At 40.9% G+C, this 20,709-nt stretch overlaps 1 protein-coding gene across 2 annotated transcripts in view; it reads right to left on the bottom strand.

Annotated features, from left to right (window-relative positions):
* The window catches only part of IFT172 (intraflagellar transport 172), a 3,348,311-nt gene that overhangs the window by 831,545 nt on the left and 2,496,057 nt on the right, over window positions 1-20,709 (bottom strand). For both annotated transcript variants that reach the window (XM_044075467.1, XM_044075468.1), the window contains exon 35: window positions 1,753-1,882. In XM_044075467.1, the coding sequence (XP_043931402.1) occupies window positions 1,753-1,882 (130 nt within the window). The remainder of the gene's footprint in view (window positions 1-1,752; window positions 1,883-20,709) is intronic.

The raw sequence follows: 20,709 nt of genomic DNA, 5'->3' as shown, positions 1-20,709 counted from the left end.
ATATGCATAGTCATACCCTTCGGGAAAAACAAGGTTACCCCTAGTTACCATATAGGTGGCAATCTACTAAGCACAGAAGAGGTTATCAGAGATCTGGGGACCCAGGTTGACAGTAACCTTTCGTTTGACACTCACGTTGCCAAAGTAGTTAGGAAGACCTTCTACATTGCCCACCTGATCATGAAGGGATTCACATCTAGATCAAGGGAGGTCATCGTTCCCCTGTACTCATCACTCATCAGACCAATGATTGAGTACAATGCCCCATTCGGAATGTATCTGACCCGACACCTGCAGCAATTGGAAAGGCCCCAAAAGTTCCTCACCAAAAGGATAAAGGGTCTCAAAATATGTCTTATGCTGCCTGACTGAAGGAACTCCAGCTCTATTCAGTCGCTTACCGTCTGCTCAGAGGTGACCTGTGCCTGACATACAAGGCCATGTCCAACCCAGAATTAATGAACATGCTTCACCTCAAAAGATCTAAGTCCATCAGAACTACAAGGGCAAGAGACTTAAACCTCAACACGGCTATTAATAGGACGTGCTGGAGGGACAGATTCATCACCCAGAGACTCCCTATGCTGTGGAACAAAATCCCGGTACATGTGAGGCAGAGCACCTCGCTGGCTTTGTTCAAGAGAAATCTTGACCAATGGATGGGAGATCACAGGTATACCCCAGGGATAACCTCAGTGTCACTGCTTGACAGAGGCACAACAAAATAATGGGCACAGTATCCTTCAAACTAAAGGGGTGGCGAAAGCCACAAAACTCTGGGCCAGGCTTATAAATGCCCTAGGGCAGATAGCCTAGTATGAACCTATGAACATGTAGTGAGCAAAAAGATAACACACACACACACACACACACACACACACACACACACACACACACACACACACACACACACACACACACACACACACTTCATATATATACCAACAGGCAAGTTGCAGGAATGACAATTCACCTACAGAATGTCTTTGAGATGCTGGAGAAAACCAGAGCACACAGCAAAAAAACAACATGAGCACAGCAAGGACATGCAGACTTCAAAAATAAATTATTAGCAATAAAACAAGACTTTAAGGAGTATCCACAGCCATGTTATACAGTTAATTACATTAAAGTCAAAAATAACTAGCAGCTACTGATGCTTTGGGGTAATGAGGCAGATCTCGCAATATGATACAATATACTCAGGTTGCATATATGATATATGTTACAAAAAGTAGGTTTGAGTCTCTAGGACAATGAAGCAGATCCTGAAATCAGCCTAATGATATACTTTGAATATAAAGCTTGTCAAGAAAAATACAGGCAATGGCCACTTAATCACTGCAACTATTTCAAGCTTATTTTCTAAGCAAAACCTATAGCTTAAAACATTTATATAAACAAGAGGAGAGGCGTTCTTGTGGGGATCAAAGTTTCTCACATTAGCCATGCAGGGGCTATTTTCTCTGCCACCTCACTAAATGATCTAATTTACATCAAGTTCTTTGCACTTTGAAGTAAAGGAAAAATACTTCACACAACTACCTAAATTCACTGAAAATTCATTGAAGTATGCTATGAAAATGAATTCCAGTTACAGAAATGGTTTCTAAAAATATGCCTGTAGTGCTGAAGAAAATTATTTTTTCAAGGGAAAATAATTGAAAAAGAAAACTACCTAAAGCTTGGGCCTGAAATAAGGTATACATACTTCAAAAGTTTCAGACATCATCTTAGTTAAGAAATCTTTACCTTCATCCAGCATTTCTCCATAAGACCAGGATTAGTAGCATCCTTAACTTTGAGATAGCACTCCACTGCCCTGGCATAATCCCCGGACCGTTCCCATTCTCTGGCTTGTTCAACCATCCCTTCCACACCTCTGCAGTGACAGAAAGTAAATTATGATGAGGGGCAACAAACACATTTTATTCAAAGTTTATACATCTACAACACTGAAAATAAAAAATCAGTTTATGTTGACAATAAGGTCATAATGTAATAAAATATGAAATACACCATAAAGATATAAGCACACAAGCAAAGGAGATCTTAAACAAAAACTGGCACAACCTAGTCACTGTCAGGATACAGTATGGAACAAATATGCAGGCTTATAGTAGGAAGTACCTGTGGATACAGATAGCGTGATCTGCATCACGTAATTCAGTGAACGGCAGAATAAGCAGAGTAGTGCTCACAGCTTTGGAATCCATGAGTATCCACTTGGAGATGTAAACTTGTATCAGACAGTCAGGGGAACTAGAGTAAAGTGACAGTTTTTACTGTTTCATTAGCAGGCTTTAAAACTATCCAAGGAGGGAGATCATTTAACAAAGTTTGATGAAAATCTAGCTAAATCTGATCTCTTTGACTAAAGACAATGTTATTAATACGGCAGCACTAAAAGAAACGTGGTACAAAGAACGCTAAAAGGAGGGATAATAACATGTAGACCAATAGACAGAAACAAGTCAATAAGAAGAGGTAGTTCAATGAGTCACAACACAGAGTGGAAATTGTAGTGTAGTGGTCATACGCAAAACCCACTCTCACAAGTAGGAGAAAAATAAAATTACAAAGTACCCTCTTAAGGCAGAGAATAAAGTAGTACAGGTGATGGGAGACATCTATACCAGATGTTAAGTACAGGACTTTTACAAGTGCAGCATACTTCAGGATCTCTCAGGATAGTTTAAATTGTGTAGACTTCATCCAGCTAATGCTAGAACGTACAGAAAAAGCAACTTGAAAGAGAGTAGATCTCAGATTGCGAAGTGGGTAGCCATTATGAAACAATGATCACCAAAACTGTAGTTTGCTATCCACTTAACAATTAAATCAAACTAAAATAAAAGTTATGTACTCACCATAACAATGCATCTGGATTGTCCATTTTCATTCTTCCTCAACTGTTGGGACTCGGATCTAGCTCGGTCACATTAACTTGGACTTTTGGAACCAGTTCTTGAAGTCCTCCATTTACCCATAGTGCTAAGACTATCTGCAAGACAAACAACCTTCCCAGGTATGGGCGCTGCAGTCAGAAATAGGTGAGAAACAATCAACAAATACCATACTCTCACTGCATCCCAGCAGAAAAGGTTAGACATGGCTCCTCCCTGCTTGCTGATGTTCCACTGACAAGATTGAGAAAGGAGATAGTCAGAGTCAGTTGCCTATTAAAGGCAAGGATTCCCCAGATCACACACTCAGTATGATTCTGTCATACTCCATGTGGGCATTAAAGACTTGAGATGCACCTCCCTGGACTATATAAAGACAGACATGATAGAGCTTTCAGATTATGTCCCAGGCCAGTATGAGCCTAGAACTGAGCAACATTTTACCTTCTTCAAGGAGGATATAACAATATAAGCATAATATGATTGAATTTAACAACTGGCTTAGTTACTGAGGTCATTCTAACCATGTCCAATATTTGTGAGCTTGGGAAGACATGATCAACAGAGCACACTGGTTTGTCAGGGGTGTCAGTTTGGGAACACATAATTGTCAGGGATGGTCTGCGCCTGTCTCTACTAGGTTTTGCATACTGGTCAAAACATTATCCACATCAGTTTCTTTTTTAGGCAATGCCATCCAGATAAACCTTCCAATGTAGTAAATTCTATTCAAGACAAACTAAAGGTGTTATTGTTCAATACTATGAGTCTCAACAAGAAGCTCCACTACCTGTAAGCGCTCCACCCCTTTGAGAGTGCTGACATCTGTGCAGTTACTAAGCCATGGTTAAAAGCCATAGAAGGCACCTTGGCAGTGCAAGTTATAATGCCTTTCACATGTTTAGACCAGCTACCTCATAAGAAGGGACAAGAGGTGGAGGTGTGTCAATCTTCATAAAAAGTAAGCACACGTCAAGATTGGTAAACTAATATGGCATGTTTGAGCTACTCTTTATCCAACTAACCTTAGGTAAAGTCCCATACCATACATATCATTGTTAGCTATATGTTCCCATCTATAACCCAGGATAACCATACCATGCACTTGAATGTAATGAAGTCAATCACCATTCAGCCCAACACCATATTCATGGGTGATTTCAAATATCCCACAATAAACTGGGATACATACCCAACCACTAACATGTAGGTTCAAAGATTCTGGGATTTTGTCAATGCAAATATTCAGGAACAGTTAGTCTACACACCTATTAGGGTGAAAATATCTTGGATATGACACTCACAAATATGAGGGAAAGCTGCACCCCCTGTAGTGTAATGTCTTAACTGCTCATATGAGATCATAAAGCGGTCACCCTTAAAATAAACATAAAGCTTGAACTCCTAGCAAACCCCAGAAATTTAAGAACTTTTCCAAAGCTAACTACCTCCTATTAAGGGATGGCATGGCTAAATTCCAGACCCAACCAAATTCAAACAACACTCTGGCCTCCAGTATAAATAGGTTGTACAACAAAAGAAAGAAAGAATGAAAATCTTATCCAAAAACAGGAAACGCTATACCTAACTGGTAAAAAACTCCCTCATCAATCTCAACAATCAACTCAGGGAACCAATTAAGTCCACCAAAACCAACTTCTAGGCAAAAATAGCCTCCTAGGCTAAGGATAACCATAAGGAATTTTTCAGTTTTGTACATAACATTAAGAGGAACACCCAACAGTATGTGGAAATAATATTAAATGGAACCCCCTATACCGAATCAGAGGATATAACAAATTTGCTGGCTGATAAATGTAGCTCCAAGTTTACCACCTATCGCCCCCAATTGGTCCATAGGAAACACCTATTACCATTTCTCCCCAACTATTACTAAAGAACAGGTCCTCACTGTACTCTCCAAAGCTAAAAGCAATGTATCAATAGGGCCTGATAATATCCCAGAATGCCTCCTAAACAGCTTGAAACATGACCTGTCAGGCCAACTAGAATATCTGTTCAACCACAGCCTCTAGATATATGTCTCTAGGGAATGGAGGACTGCAATGGTCATTCCTCTACACAAAGGGGGAACATCAACACCCATAAAGTTACTACTCAGCCTTAAATTTGACTAGTCATATATGCAAGGCCATGGAAAGAAATTTTACAGACCTGATAAACAAAGATATAGGAAATCTTCAAATAACAGACCCATCCCAGTTCGGTTTAGACAAGGGCAGGTCATGACTACAAAATCTGGTGGACTTTTTCAAGAAAGTCACTATAGCAATGGATGAGGGCAAAATGGTGCATCCAGCCTACTTCAATCCAGCAAAGGCATTTGACACAATACCTCACTTGGGTATTATAGACAAACTCATACATTTAGGCATACATCCCTATGTCACCCAATGGAAAACAAAATAACTCATGGATAGGACATATGAAGTTAAGGTGGGGGAATCAATCTCCACCAAGAAGTCTGTTACTCACGATGTTCCACATGGTTCGGTACTGGGCTCTCTCCTGTTTTTAAAATACACTTCTCTGAAGTCAAGGCAAATGTAGAGGGTCTTTTGCTGACCACATCTGCTGATGACTGCAAGGTGAGTGCAATCTCTACATCCCCCAAAGATGTAGATATCCTCCAGAACATTCTAACACAAACAAATAACTGGTCCTAGAGCCATTGCATAAATTTCCGTGCAAAAAAAATGCAAAGTTGTACCCTTTAGGTAAGATGACCACCTCTGCAAACTGCAATGCTGACAACACTCCAATAAGAGGAAACCCAGTGGTAACAGACTTTGGAACTTGGGTTGAGAGTAACCTGAACTTTGATCACCATGTATCCATGGTGATTAGAAAATCCTTCTATGAGGCACAACTTATAAGTAACAGCAAGGTATCCAGATCTAAGGAGATTATAATCCAACTATGCTCAGCCCTAAACTGACCATTAATCAAGTGTAATGCACCCTTTGGCATGTGCCTGACCAGGCATTTGCAACAGCTGGAGCAGCCTCAAAGGTTCCTCACTAAAAGCATACAGGGTGCAAATAACACATCCTCTGCGGACTGCCTCAAAGCCCTGCCCCTGTATGGTCTCCTACAGACTACTGAAGTGCGATATATGCCTAATTACAAGGTATTCTCCAAGCCTTGATGTATCTGCTACACATTTGCAAAATAAACAGCACCGGAATTACTCAATCTAAGGATCTAAATCTCATCTATGACATGAACAAAACATATTCTCACCTTTAATGTGACCTATAACCTATACAATTCAATTAAACAAATAAATCTGTCAGGTGAAAAAATATAAAAAATAAAAAACATACAATAAGCTGGTTGCATAAGTGTCTACACCCTTAAACTAATACTTTGTTGAAGCACCTTTTGATTTAAATACAGCATTCAGTCTTCTTGGGTACACACCTGCCACCAATTAAAGAGACTGATTAACCCTAAATAAAGTTCAGCTGTCCTAGTAGGATTTTCCTGACATTTACTCAGTTGCCTGCTACAGAAAAAGCCATGGTTCGCAGAGAGCTTACAAAGCATCAAAGGGATCTCAATGTTGAAAGGTATCAGTCAGGAGAAGGGTAGAAAAAACTTTCCATAGCATTGAATATACCATGGAACACAGTGAAGACAGTCATCAAAAAGTGGAGAAAATATGTGACAACAGTGATGATGCAAAGAACTGAACGTCCCTCCAAAATTGATGAAAAGACAAGACAAAAATTGGTCAGGGAGGCTGCCAAGAGACCTACAGCAACACTTAGGAGCTGCAGGAATTTCTGGCAAGTACTGGTTGTGTGCTACATGTGACAACAATCTCCCATATTCTCCATATGACTGGCAAGACAGAAGCCTTTTCTTACACAGAAAAACATCCAGGCCCACATAAAATTTTCAAAACAATACATCAAGTCTCCCAAAAACGTAGGGGAAAATGTGTTATGGTCTGATGAGACCAAGGTTGAACTTTTTGGCCACAATTTCAAAAGGTATGTTTGGTGCAAAAACAACACTTCTCTCCACAGTGAAGCATGGTGGTGGCAGTTATCATGCTTTGGGGTTGCTTTTCTTCAGCTGGAACTGGGGCTTTAATAAAGGTGGAGGGAATTATGAACAGTTCCAAATACCAGTCACTTTTGGCCCAAAACCTTCAGGCATCTGCTAGAAAGCTGAAGATGAAGAGGAATTTCACCTTTCAACACAATGACCACAAGCATACATCCAAATCAACAAAAGAATGGCTTCACCAGAAGAAAATTAAAGTTTTGGAATGGCCCAGACCTAAATCCAATAGAAAATTTGGGGGGGGGGGGTGACCTGAAGAGGGCTGTGCACAAGAGATGCCCTCGCAATCTGACAGATTTGGAGCACTTTTGCAAGGAAGAGTAGCCAAATATTGCCAAGTCAAGATGTGCCATGCTGACAGACTCCTACCCAAGTAGACGGAATGCTGTAATTAAATCAAAAGGTGCTTCAACAAAGTATTAGTTTAAGGGTGTGCACACTTATGCAACCAACTTATTGTACGTTTTTTTATTTTTTTAATTTTTCCTCTAACAGATTTGTTTTTCAATTCAATTGTACAGGTTATAGGTCACATTAAAGGTGGGAAAAGTTTTTAAATGATTTATTGTGGTCTCATTTTTTTATATCACAAAACCTGGCATTTTAACAGGGGTGTGTACACTTTTTATATCCACTGTATGTGAAGCAGAGCTCTTCCCTAAGCCTATTCAAATGCAATTTGGACTAATGGATAGTAAATCGCAAATTTATCCCTGGCTTTTCACTTGTATCCATTATGTACAGGGGAAACTTGCACATGCCCTAAGGCACAGGCATATACCAAAGCCATTCTTTTCCTTAGTTACTGATAACTGGGAAAACTGAGGCATGAATGGCTAGGCTTAAAAAGGGACTAGGGCATTAGCCTAACATCCTCTATCATCCTACGTGCCATATCACTATGATGTTTTCAGTTTGAATGGAAATCACTCCCAGAAGTAATCAGTTTTGAAGTTTCTGCAATTCAAAACTGCTTGCACGTTTACGACACTGATGTGAAGGTTGGCCTCTTGGGCATTCCAAACACCTTGGACCATCCTCCCCCAAAACTGCCTCATCCAGGGTGGAGGCATCAGGGGTGACAGGAGAAAGGGTCTTCCCAAAACTATGTGCAGGGAAGTGAGCTACTATAGTAAATACTCCTTGCACAGATCTGTGATTGTGAATGGGGTACACAAAGGATATGTGAGATGAGACGACTGAACTCTGAGCAGCCACTGAAGTAACCTCATGTGAAAACAAGTAAATGAAATCTTCAGTATTGAGAAAGCCACTAATACCAATAGATGGAGAACAAGATGTGCCATTATCACAAAAAAAGTTCCATTATCACAGAAGATTTTGGATGGAATTCCGAAGGACGTGTACTCTTGTCTTGTAGAAACGAATCTATGCAGTTTATAGTGTCCAGGTAGAATCTGATGACAAACTGTCTGAGCTGGTTGTAGGACAAACCTTTCTTTGTTTATAGATGTGCCCAAGGTCAGACAAAGCTGGAAAAAGTAATCTTTGGTGTTTACTAAGAATTGTCTTGTTGAAGCAGCAACGAGCCAATCATCCAAATATGGAAATGATCAAATTCCCTCACTGTCAAAGATGAGCAGTGACAACTAACATGCACTTGGTGAACACCTACGGCTATAGTGAGATGGAAGGGCAGGGTTCTGAACTGAAAATGGCTGACTCTGAGGTGGAAATGCAGGAACCTCCTGGAAGCTTTGGGTATTTTGATGTGAAGATAAGTATCTTGGAGATCTACAGAGCATATCCAAACATTTGTTTTTGGGCAAAGCAATATTGTTTGCACCATGACCATCCTTAACTGCGACTTTTTTTTTTACATACATGTTTAAGTGGCTTAGGTCCTGAATTAGCCTGAGGATCTTACTTTTCCTTACAACCAAAAGCAATCTTTATTAATATCTTAACCCTGTTTGATCTGGTGGGACCTTTCGAATGGCTGTTTTCTTAAGCAGAGACAGGACCTCTCACTCAGTTACTTTTCACTGGTGGGGTGCAATGTCCAGTGGCAGACAAGTCACTGGGGGAAATTGGGAAAGGGAATTGTATAGCCTCTAGATATTATTTTTCACACCCAAGAATCCTGTGTAATGGCCATCTACACAGGGGAGTAGAGAGAGATCCAGAGAAGAGCAGTCAGCAGCCCTCCAGGGATGGTTTGGCTACCTATCAGAGAACAGCCTGCGATGTCTTTGAATTTTGTGGGCCACCTCGATTTCTGGGGCTGCCTCTGCTGCAGCCACCCCAGTCAGAAGCTGAGTCAAATGGCAGACACTTTGACTTTAGAAACCAGAAGGATTTGGACTCCTTCTGGTTTGTACTGTATGATCTTTGCGGCATCTCATATCTGAATCATATGGCAAAAAGTGTCTTACCATCCTGCTCACACTTCTGTATCTTCTCTTTCACAAAAGGACCAAACAAAGATGTTTCATCATATGGGGCATTTGCAAATGACATTTTAAAGTCGTCTGCAAAATACCAAAGGTAAACCAGGCAGGATGCCTCATAGTTATCTTAGCCCGCATTGCCCAAGTTGCTCCACTTTCTGCATTATGCATCAGCCACATGAACAAGCTGGAAATGTTGGACATTGTACTCAAAATGGTGTCTGTTTCCTGGAGTCTAGAGGAGGAGGTCTTTTCAAAGATGCTAATGCCTGCTTCCCTTGCTTGCTTTGAAAACTGTTCATATGTTTACTGTAGCTCAAAGCCCTGAAAGCAAAAGTTCCTGCTGCATATGCCCATCTCCCTAGTATGTCCATAGCCCAAGACTCTTTGTTGGAAGGGTGAACAGTAATTGTGTCTTCCATCAGCTCTCTCTTAGTTGCTGTGACCAAAATGACAGAATCAATCAAGGGACCTTTGGACCAAAACACTCTGTCCTTGGGAGGCCTCAAAATTCTGTCTGGCTTCCAGCGTACCAATTTACAAGTGTCAGGCCCCTACCATGATCTTCTATTGGCCAAGTCAATGAGGTGACACATAGGAGCACCACCCAAGAAGAAAAGGGGCTAATCCATAGGCCTCAAAAACAACCTTTTGAAAGGGTGGGTCTGTTGGGCAATCTTCCCTCTGATGAATTAAATTCAGAATCTCACAGAAAATGATGTCTTCCAAAGGGGAAGAAGCCAAACCCACATCCGTTGGATCTGAGTATCCCCCATCGAGCACTGGAGCTGCCCCTTCCAGATGAAAAGATGATCTGCACACAAGAAGGCACGCCCACCAAATCTAATTTAATGGACAGCTCAAAGAGGGGACTGGTACCAAAGCCTCAAAGGGTGTTTATGGAGCCATAAGGGATGGAACCGAGGACTCAACATTAAGGCTGTTGAATTCAAGATCCACTTGGATCCAAAGGTCTCAGTTTGTCAGACTAGAAACCTTGGTAGCCAAAACAGGAACTCTAATCAGTGCTGAGGAAGCAATCTCTGGGACTAATACTGGCTAAAAGACCACTAGGTGCCAAGATGTAGACCATGAAAGTGTGAAAAAAAGAAGTTATGTTCTTACCATAACATTCCATCTGTGTTGTTGATCTTCATTCACTCATTAATGATGGGTATCTGTTCCATCCTTGGAACCAAGTCAGCCATTATAACAAGCTCACACAGGCCAAAAACACTCAAGCTAAGCTTACCCATAGTGCCCCTCTTTCTATCACCTCAGATCAATTTTGCCCATAAAAAGAAAAGAAAGGCGAAGGCTTTATCTGAGCAAATTCCCTCTTATGAGGTAAGACCAAATCCAAACCTCCATGAGTCTTTCGGAGGGGGATGGTGGGTGGGAAGTAATGAATGAATGAAGATCAACAACACAGATGGAATGTTATGATAAGAACATAACTTCTTTATCTGATGTTGTTAATCTTCATTCATTCCTTACTGATGGGACAGAGTCCCTAGCTAGTTTATTTCCTGGGAGGCCCAATGGAAGGATATTCCTGAGCACCACTGAACCAAAAGAGGCTCTCCCCCTGGAGACCAAATCCAAATTGTAATGCGTGATAAAGGTATGAGGAGTGACCCATGTTGCTGCTGCACAAATGTCATCCATGGAAGCTCTTGCATGGAAGGCAACTGATGTTGCAACTGATCTGGTTGAGTGTGCTTTGACCTTGGAAGGTAGAAGAGCTTTATTTTGTTGGTAAATAAAGCAAATGCAATCTCTCAACCATTTTGATAAAGTCACTTTGGAAACAGATCTTCCCAATTTTGGTCCTGAGAATGATACAAAAAATTTTATATCGCAAGTGGCAGCTGGTTCAAACAAAGGACGCGTCAGGGACTGTAGAACTAGTGTCAAATTCCAGGATTTTTTTGGCTCTTTGAAAGGTGGCCTAACCAGAGTTTGAGAAGGAGTCAATTTCCATTCCTCCTCGTTTATTGAGATCCCTAAGTATTTTGCTAGCTTTAAGGTATAATGTAAGGCTGTAACCAGTAGACACTTGGTGGGGTTGGTAAGGAGCCAATCGTCTAAATACAGAAACACCCGGAATCCTTGCAGACTCAGGTGAGCTGTTACCACTGCCATGCATTTGGTGAACACTCTGGGGGCCGTGGAGAGACCAAAGGGCAGCACACAGAATTGGTAGCGATTGGCTCCCAGCTGGAAGTGGAGGAATCTTCTGGAGCATTTGTCCATTTTTATGTGGTAATACGCATCCTGAAGCTCTGTTGACCACATCCAATGATCTTTTTCTAGAAAAGGTAGGATAGACTGAACTGTGAATATTCGGAATTTTGTTTGACAAATTTGTTTAGGATGCTGAGGTCCAAGACTGGCCTCCAGTCCCCTGTCTTTTTGGCACTAAAAAGAACCTTGAGTAAAATCCGGATCCTATGTGGTCTGGTGGGACTGCATGGATGATTCTTTTTAAGAGCAGCTTTTGTATCTCTTGAGCTGCTACTTCCCTTTGACAGGGTGGAATGCCGGGAATATGTCTTAGCAGCCTTCGGTAAGGACTGGAAGGTATGTGATAGCCTCTGGTAATTATCGTCTGCACCCAAATATCTGTGGTTATCATTTGCCAAGCAAAGTGGTGCAGAGAGAATCATCCCCCAACTGCTTCCAGAGGTAAGCAATCAGGGTGCTTTTCAGGAGGGCTAATAGGGCTGTCCAGAGAAAGAACCCCTAAATCTCTGATTACACGGACTCCATTTGCCTCTGTAGGGGCATCTTCCAGATGAGTTTCCCCCCTGCCCCAGGAGTAAACTCACCACATGTGTCATGGAAAGGACCCTGGGATTTCCTGTACCACATCTTTCCACTCCTCTGAATCCTAGAGTAGGATTGTTGGGGGGGTGGAAAAATGCATGCTCATGGCAGACAGGGTCTTACTGTCCTTTTCACACCTGGCTAAAGTGCCTTTTACCTTTGGGCCAAAAAGAGAAGAGGCCTCCACAGGAGTGTAGAAAGGAAGAATTAAAAGGATCCACAAAATCGCATAGGCGCATCCAGGTATGACATCTCATGACAACGCCTGCACCCGCTGCTCTAGCCACCCCTTCGGTACTATGTGAAATCAACTGCATGGATGAGTTAGATATGGACTCCAGGATGGCAAACTAAGAGGCAACTTTGTTGCACACCTTGTCAGAAACTGCTCCTGCTAAGGTTTCAGAGAGTTCCGTGATTAGGTCCTCTGGAGCCAGGTAAAGTGTGCCAAGTAATTCAAGGACCAAATAGCAAAGGTCAATGAAGAAAACACCCACCTCCCTAGCCTGTCAATCACCCAAGACTCCCTGTTAGGGGGCTGGACAGTAGAGCTCTCCTTGGTGAGCTCCTTGTTAGTGGCCGCTGCCACCATCATAGCATCTACTGGTAGGCCTTTGGACCAATGTGGGCAGTCCTCTGATGGAGAAATAATTCTGTCTGGTCTCCGGGGGATGGGTTCAACAGTATCAGGATTCCTCCAAGAGTGCTGCACGAAGAGTTGAACTAAGTCATTTGCAGGTGGAGTCACCCAAGACATAGAAGCAGTATTTCACCTTTTGGCATCGTGGTCAGAGGACCGGTAAGTTATATAGGAGGAGGGAAGTAACCTGAGTTGGAAGTACTTTCTTTGGTGCCGGAAGAGAGATTGATACTGTAACAGATATTGAAGCTTTGAATGGTTCTGTAGTCACTGCTTAAGACATTGTTGCTGAGGACTGTACTGTAGTAGCTAGTTGAGGTACTGGAACTGAGGCAAGAAGTACAGGGTCGAGCATGGAAAGCCTGCAAGAATACAGACTCCTCAGAGAAAGGGTTGGTGGGCTTCCAGTCTTAAATTTCCAGTATGTCTCCAAAGGAGACATCCTCAGGGGGTGACGGTGGGGACCCTTCCCCTTCATCATAGTCTGTATCTTCAGTAAGGGATTCCTAGGGGAAATCCACATGCTTCCTCTTGCATGATCTCTTACGTGGTACCTCCTCAGCGAGGACATCTGAAGAGTGGGTACCTTGTTGAAAGGTTTCTTGAGGTTCCTGTGCTCGATGTCCTAGAGAAGTGGGCTGTGTCAGGTGCGGTTCAGAGGACAGATATATATGGGTCAGCTGTGAGCCTGCAGAGGCAAGTGCCCTCTTCATCACCTGGAAAGCGGGCCCACCTGAAGAGGGGTGAGAGCCCAGAACTGAGAAGGACAACCTTGGGACCAGGGCCACATCCTCCTACGACGAGCCCACCCCCAGGGATGGAGCCACAAGAGGACTTGGTGCCACCAAGACAACTGGAACCGTAGTAGATGGCGCCATACTAGCGGTCATGGTGCTGACAGCCCAGTCATGATCCTGAGGATGGCTTGGCTCCGAGTAAGTCGATGGCCATAGGGTAAGCTCCGGGGCCATGGTAAGGTCTACCAATGGAACTGAAGAAGCTAGTAAAGAGATAGGCGTGGGTGTCGAGGGCTCCAATACCTCCAAGGAGGTTGAAGGAGGAATATATGTTGGAGTTTGTGGAGAAAATTCCTTGGCTCCAGGTGGGAGGGAGGATAAGGAAGGAGCTGGGATTCCTCAGGCTGCCAGGAGCTGATCCACAAGTCTCACCACATCAAATTCCGAAACGCTCCTGGAGGAGCAGATTGACATCCCCGACGGAGAATCAGGGTGCTCTAGAAAGGGGCTGTACTGTTGTCCAAGAAAGGGATCTGCCGACGGAGAACATCGGGTCCACGGATAAAGAGAGAAAGGAGAAGGCGATACCAGCAATGGTATAGAAGGTTACCTCAAATGTAACTGATTTTGAGTCCCTAACATGTCGAGATAAAGGAAGGCCTGTACCAACAATGGTACAAAGAATACCAAATTTGTTAAGAAATAAGAGAAAAGGCCACTCAAATAAGCAAATTCTAAATGACTATTAACGAATTATAAATTCACAAGGAAAAACCCAAGAAAAGATTCAAAGAAGTAAAAATGTCTAATGACTTAGCAGAGAGCTGGCCTGACACATCTTGATAGTATATGCAGCAAATAAGATCTGAGGTGATAGAGAGAGAGGGGCACTATGGGTAAGCTTAGCTCGAGAGTTTTTTGGCTGGTGTGAGCTTGTTATAATGGCCGACTAGGTTTCGAGGATGGAACCAATACCCATCAGTAATGAATGAATGAAGATTAACAACATCAGATTGGGAGATTAAGAGTCTGCCTGTGCTTCCCTTGACACAGAGGGGGATGGAAGGACATACATCTCGATCTGTGCCTTCAAAAAAGCCCTAATTATGGATCAAACTCAATATCTGAAGAGCTTCTGAAGGATCTGTAAGAGGCAACTGCAGGTGGTTGACAGAGAAGGAGAAACAGCTCTCTCAGAAGTTTGGCTATCCAGTCGTTAGGGAGATTTATCTGATAAAATTATCATTTCTAAAATATCTGAAGACACTGAAGCATGATTTATTGGTACAGATTAAGAGGAATACTCTCCTCTGGAAACCTTTGAAGCCAACTAAGCAGCTGTTTTGGTGAGTGTTTTCTGATTTCCTGACTCTCCATCTTTATCTTTTTGTTTTTCACATGACTACTATATGTTCTTGTCTCTGTCTCCTGTCTTTTTAGGCTCATCAATCTCCATTAGGAGGCAACAGCTCTTTAATTACTAACTTCTTTTTTTCAGTACAAAAGAGCCCTAGGGCCAAAGGCCTGGAAATGGGGCAATCCACTGAAAAGTGGTCCACCCCCAAATACACCACACACAACTCATGGGAGTTACAGGGAGAAATCTTTGGCCACACTTTTGGTACCTTTTAAAACTCTTATCCTTGCTCATCCCTACTTGAGAAAACACACACAGATGCCAATAAACATTACCAAGATATCTTACAACAAACCGGTTTTGAGAACTAGAACACATCATTCTCTCGAGTTACTAATTAGACACTAAGAATATCTTAATCTTACAACATAACTGCATTAGAGAATATATCCATGAATTCTATATAACTACAAAATAATTTGAGATCATTGTTGAAGTGACACCCTGACCCCATGTGCAAAAATGGGAAAAAGGGGTTGCAGATCTATATATATATATACATATATATATATATATATATATATATATATATATATATATATATATATATATATATATATATATATATATATATATATATATATATATATATATATATATATATATATATATATATATATATATATATATATATATATATATATATATATATATATATATATATATCCCCGATAAAGGCAGCTGTAGTTGCTATATCACTAGTGAAATGTGTCCTAATATGCTGTGGCAGCTGTTTTTCATGATGTTACTAATTAATTTATTAGATGACTACTTACTTTATTAGCTGTAAAGACCACAAACGGTTTATCTGATTTCCTGAAATGTTCTGTCTCATCCAAGTACTACCTGAGTTGCCTATGGACATCCAAAGTGTAAAGGGTCCTCTTTCCCTTTTTTGTGGTATTGGGGAAAAAAGCAGTGACACAAACAGCTTGATTCAGACATAATTCATAGTGACCACTTTAGCCATATAGGATAGGTTGGTTTGTGGGGATACCCTGTCAGTGTGAAATCTGAGGAAATGCCCTGTACACATAAGGGCTTGCAAAGCAGAAATTCGCCTAGTTGGGGTGATGCTTATTAGAAATGCAGTTTTCCAAGTTAAAAAATTTAAATCTGTGGACACTGTTGGTTCAAAGGGTGGAAGAATAAGCTTCTCCAAAACAAGATTAAGGTTTCAGGATGAAGCAGGGGTTCTCATCAGAGGTCAGAGGTGGATGATGTCTTTAAGGAACCGCTTTATCACAGAACTAGAAAATATAGGGAGCTACATGGGAAGACAGTCAGATACTGTAGAGGTGTGAATATTAATGGAATAATAATAGCCATTTTGAAAACAGCACAGACAAGTAAGAAAATACCAGGGTAGTTTTGCTGATAAAAATTGCTGGCTCTTGGCATAGCACCATATACAGAATCACTTCCATTCTGAGAGATGATTTCTTTGTACTGGACTTTCTAGCCTGTTTCAGAATGGTTAAGACATCCTTATCTAAAAACTTTCAATGGGCTTTCTAGCTTCTTTCAGAATGGCTAAGGCATCCTTATCTAAAACCTTTCCTGATGGACAAAGATGAGATCATTTATGACATTAGCCTTGGGATACTCAAGCTGGGATATATGGTGGTTCCCCTGCTCTGTGACAAAAGATCCATCTGCTGTGGCAGCAGCCATGACTCTTGTCTGCTCATGCTCTATAGCAGTGATAATCAATGCTGCCTTGTCCAAAAGGAAGCAACTAGGATTATTTTGACCCTTCCTTCCTGATTTTTATTAATAACCCGGGGGTGAGAGGTATGCGAGGAAAAAATTATTATTTCTCCCAGAATTTTCATAAGCTCCATTACAGCAGTTTTAGGTGGAATATTAATACATGCCAGTGTAATCCTCCTTCCTTGCCAGTAGCCCGTTAGCACTGCAAATCTGCCATTATCTTTTTTTATCCTCTTCTATCACTATTGGAACTCCTCTTGCAATTAATATCAAGTACTCCTCTTTTCTGTTGTCCCAGGTATTCTGCTGAATAACCGTCCTGAAGACCTTTCTTTATCAACTTCTCATGTTCAATTATTTCTAAGTGTGTCTCCTGTAACATAGCTATTTGCACTCTACATTTTTAATATAGATCACTACCCTTTCTTTTTTGTATTTATCTGTGAGACTATTGACATTTAAAGATTCTACCAAAATCATCACTGCATTAAAAAATTGTTATTCCCACATTTTATGTATAACACTATTTGTTACATATATACACTGTTTGGCAGGTTGAACTTTTATACAGTTGTTTCTTTTTATATCCATTTCAGCCTATATCACATCTTATAAAACTTTTTGTTTTATTGAAAGCCCTCAAACAAAAAAAAAAAACAAATACAGCCCCAATACCCCTAAAACCTATTAACTTAATATTAACGGACAAAACTATGTACATCTTCAAATATTTAAGTTTTACCCTTCTGATAGGAACAAAAGTCCCGAACTGACAGCCACACTCATACACGTGAGTTAACCTAAAATAAAGGTTATGCATGCTAAAAAGCATGTTGCAGCATGTGATTCTAAGCAGTGCTAATTGCTTTTGTCTTAGCTTTATAGCTCTCCCAGCAGGGAAAACCCCTGAATGCTTTCAGAGAACATTATGCCCTACCCAATTTTTCTTTTCCTTCTTTCTTTTTTCCCTGCAGGCAATCACTCTCCACCAGACTGCAGCTAGTTTCTCCTTATTAGATTGTCTCCACGGAGACATGAGAACCAGGCAGCCAGTTTCTTTTTATCAGATTATTTCCATTGAAACATGAAGACCAGCTGCAGATTTGCTACTAAGCAAACATGCATTTGCTAGAAAAAAAAAACTCATAATATTCAATATTCTTTTTCATTTATTTGCTCTCTCTATAAACTTGTTACCAAATTGATCTAAGGTCCTTAATCTATTCAATCCCCTATGCAAGAATGAGAAAAAAAAACACATTAATTTTTCTCTTGTCATGCCAGGTGTTTTCTTTTACATTGCAGTGCACACATTTCTTAAAACTGAACAAGAAGAAAGAGAGAAGTAGGGAGAAAGAAAAGAAAAAAAGAACAGCAGCACCTGTTTGCAATCCCTATTACACTTAAAAAAATAACTGAGAAAACTTGACTTTATAACATGTAAAGAAAACCACACTCCACAAAAATAGTACTATTTAAGAAAAAAAAAGTCATTACTTACAGTTAACTTTCTCCCCCCTCTTCCCCTGCCCAAAGCACTTTTCCAAACATTAATGTCATGAAGTAGGGCATATGGTTTAGAGTCCCCCACAAGTCCAACAAATTCTGAAAAAGTCCAATATTTCCAGAATTTCTTCTGTCATATTTCACAAATATAATTATTGCATTGTAAACCCACATTTATTGTGTTTTTTTATTCCTGTTCATCTCCATCTCCCAATCCTGTCTCTGCTTCATTTCCAACTTACTCTTGATTCTTCTAGTCAACTCTTGTACTCCCTTCCTTCTCTCCAACATTTTCCATTGAAACGTTGGATAAGGTTTCACAGGTACAGTCTCTCTGTGGTTCTTTATTACCAGAAGAACAAGAAGTAGAATCTCCTTCTATTTCACCGTTTACATTTTGTTGGATAAATTTTTGTACTTCCTCCTTAGCATGTACTTCATCAAAAAATGATTTCTTCCCTCCAAGGAAGAATACCTTGAAGACAACTGGGTACAGAAGTTTGAATCTCACACCTGTATCTCGACATTCCCTGAATAGTGGAATAAATTTGCTCCTTTTCTGCCTGGTGTACAATAAACAATCATTCTCCACAAACACTCTGCTGTCTCCCACTTTTAGTATATTGTCCTTCTGTCACAGTTTTGTCAGAACCAACTCTTTCTGCTGGTGGTTTACCTCTTTACTACTAAAGGTCTAGGTTGCTTCCTCACAGCCAGGTTTGGAGCATACACACAATGTGGTCCTGATTCCTCTTCGTCTAGACTGGGAGGCAGGAAAGGACCAGTGTTTTGTAGGATAGTTCCTACTAAACCTCAGCGGCTGAACTTGCAAAAAGTCTTTTACAGTCTGCAGGGACTTAGCCTTGTCCTCCAGATTCTTAAAAATAGCTTGGGCCTTGGGTCCAAATAGAAAATCCTTTTCAAGTGCAGCATTCAAGATTTCAGATTTAACATGCTGAAGAAGGTCCTGCTCCCTTAACTGCATAAGCCTCCTAATAAGTAACCCAGAAGCAGTCGCTTTCCTAGATGCTTTTAAAGCATCAAAGCCACAGTGCAAGCAATATTTTTCAAACTGAGGGCAGGAGATATATAGATTTAATATCTCCTCTGTGAGAGCATTATCTTCCATCTCATGCAATTTATCCTTCATTTGGTCGAGGAGAATTTCCTGGAATTTAACCATATGGAACTTTACCTCTCCTCTACTCATAACTCCCTATTCTGACTCTCTTCAGATCAAGTTTGTTCCATCATTGCCCCTAGATCAACAGACAAGGGTAAAAAGCAATTTATAGAGATAACAGGTAAAGAGCAGTAACAGGGCGTTCTCACATAAAACTTCAGGGCTTGGCTGCACAGTCAGCAAGGAGCCACAAACAACAGTGACAATTACAGATGGGGCATGGAAGAGGGGGTGGTTGAGGAGGACACAAAAAGACAACACAGATCTACTGTTATGGTAAGTACATAATTTCATATCTGATATTGTTTTTTCCATTGTCTCAACCAGTGGGACACAGTTTCCAGCCAGTAATAACCAGAGGGTTGTCCTAGGAGAGAACACTCTGCAAAATGGTGGGTCCAAAGGAAGCTCTATATCTAGTCTAGATGTCCAGTTTGCAATGGGATGCAAGGTATGAAAGCTAGATCAGGTAGTTGCAGCAAAAATATCATCGATAGATGACTAATAGAAAAAAAAAAGCAAATGAAATAGCCACTGCTCTGGTTGAATGACCCTAGGCTTAAGAAGCAAAGAAGTTCCTTTTAAGGAGTATGCAAAAGAGATACAATTGGAGAAAAATCTGGTTAGGCTCACTTTGGAAACACACTCGCAAAGTTGTGTTTTGAAAAAAGAAACAAAAAGCTGGTTAGATTTTCCCAAATTTTTGGTTCTGTCTGAATGGAATCTCAGTTGTCAATGAACATTCAAACAATGAAGCAAATATCTCCCTTGTTAATTATATTTTGTCAAGAAAACAGGTAAATGAACGGCCTGATTCAACTTAGAATCAGAGTCTACCTGAGGGAGAAAGGAAGGGTTGGTCCTTAAGGAGACTCGATCACGATGGAAAACCAGGATTAAAAGAAGAAAGCACTTGAAAGCTCAGGCACCAATCCCGCTGATGCAACACTACCAGAAAAACAGTCTTCCATAACAAGAGCTTTAAAAAAACTGTAGTTTCTGGTTCAAAAGGAGGTCTGGTAAGAACTTGCAAGAGGAGACTGAAGTCCCAAGGAGGTAATGGGTCACAAACAGGTGGACATAACAAAAAGTGCATCTCAGAAAAGCTTTAGAAAGCTTAGGGACTGCCAGAGGCATATTACCTATGCCAATGTGAAAGTCAGAAACTGCACTTAAATGAACTTCAACAGTAGAGTGACTGAGATCGGAATAAAAAAGATCAGCCAGAAAATCGAGGATAGCATCCAAGGGTGCAAAAAAAGGGAATCAAAC

This window comes from Protopterus annectens, chromosome 6.part1, assembly GCF_019279795.1.
Source record: "Protopterus annectens isolate FY-2018-M chromosome 6.part1, PAN1.0, whole genome shotgun sequence".
NCBI lineage: Eukaryota > Metazoa > Chordata > Ceratodontiformes > Protopteridae > Protopterus > Protopterus annectens.
The sequence above is the reverse complement of the archived record's forward strand: the minus strand, read 5'-3'. Positions and strand labels throughout refer to the sequence as shown.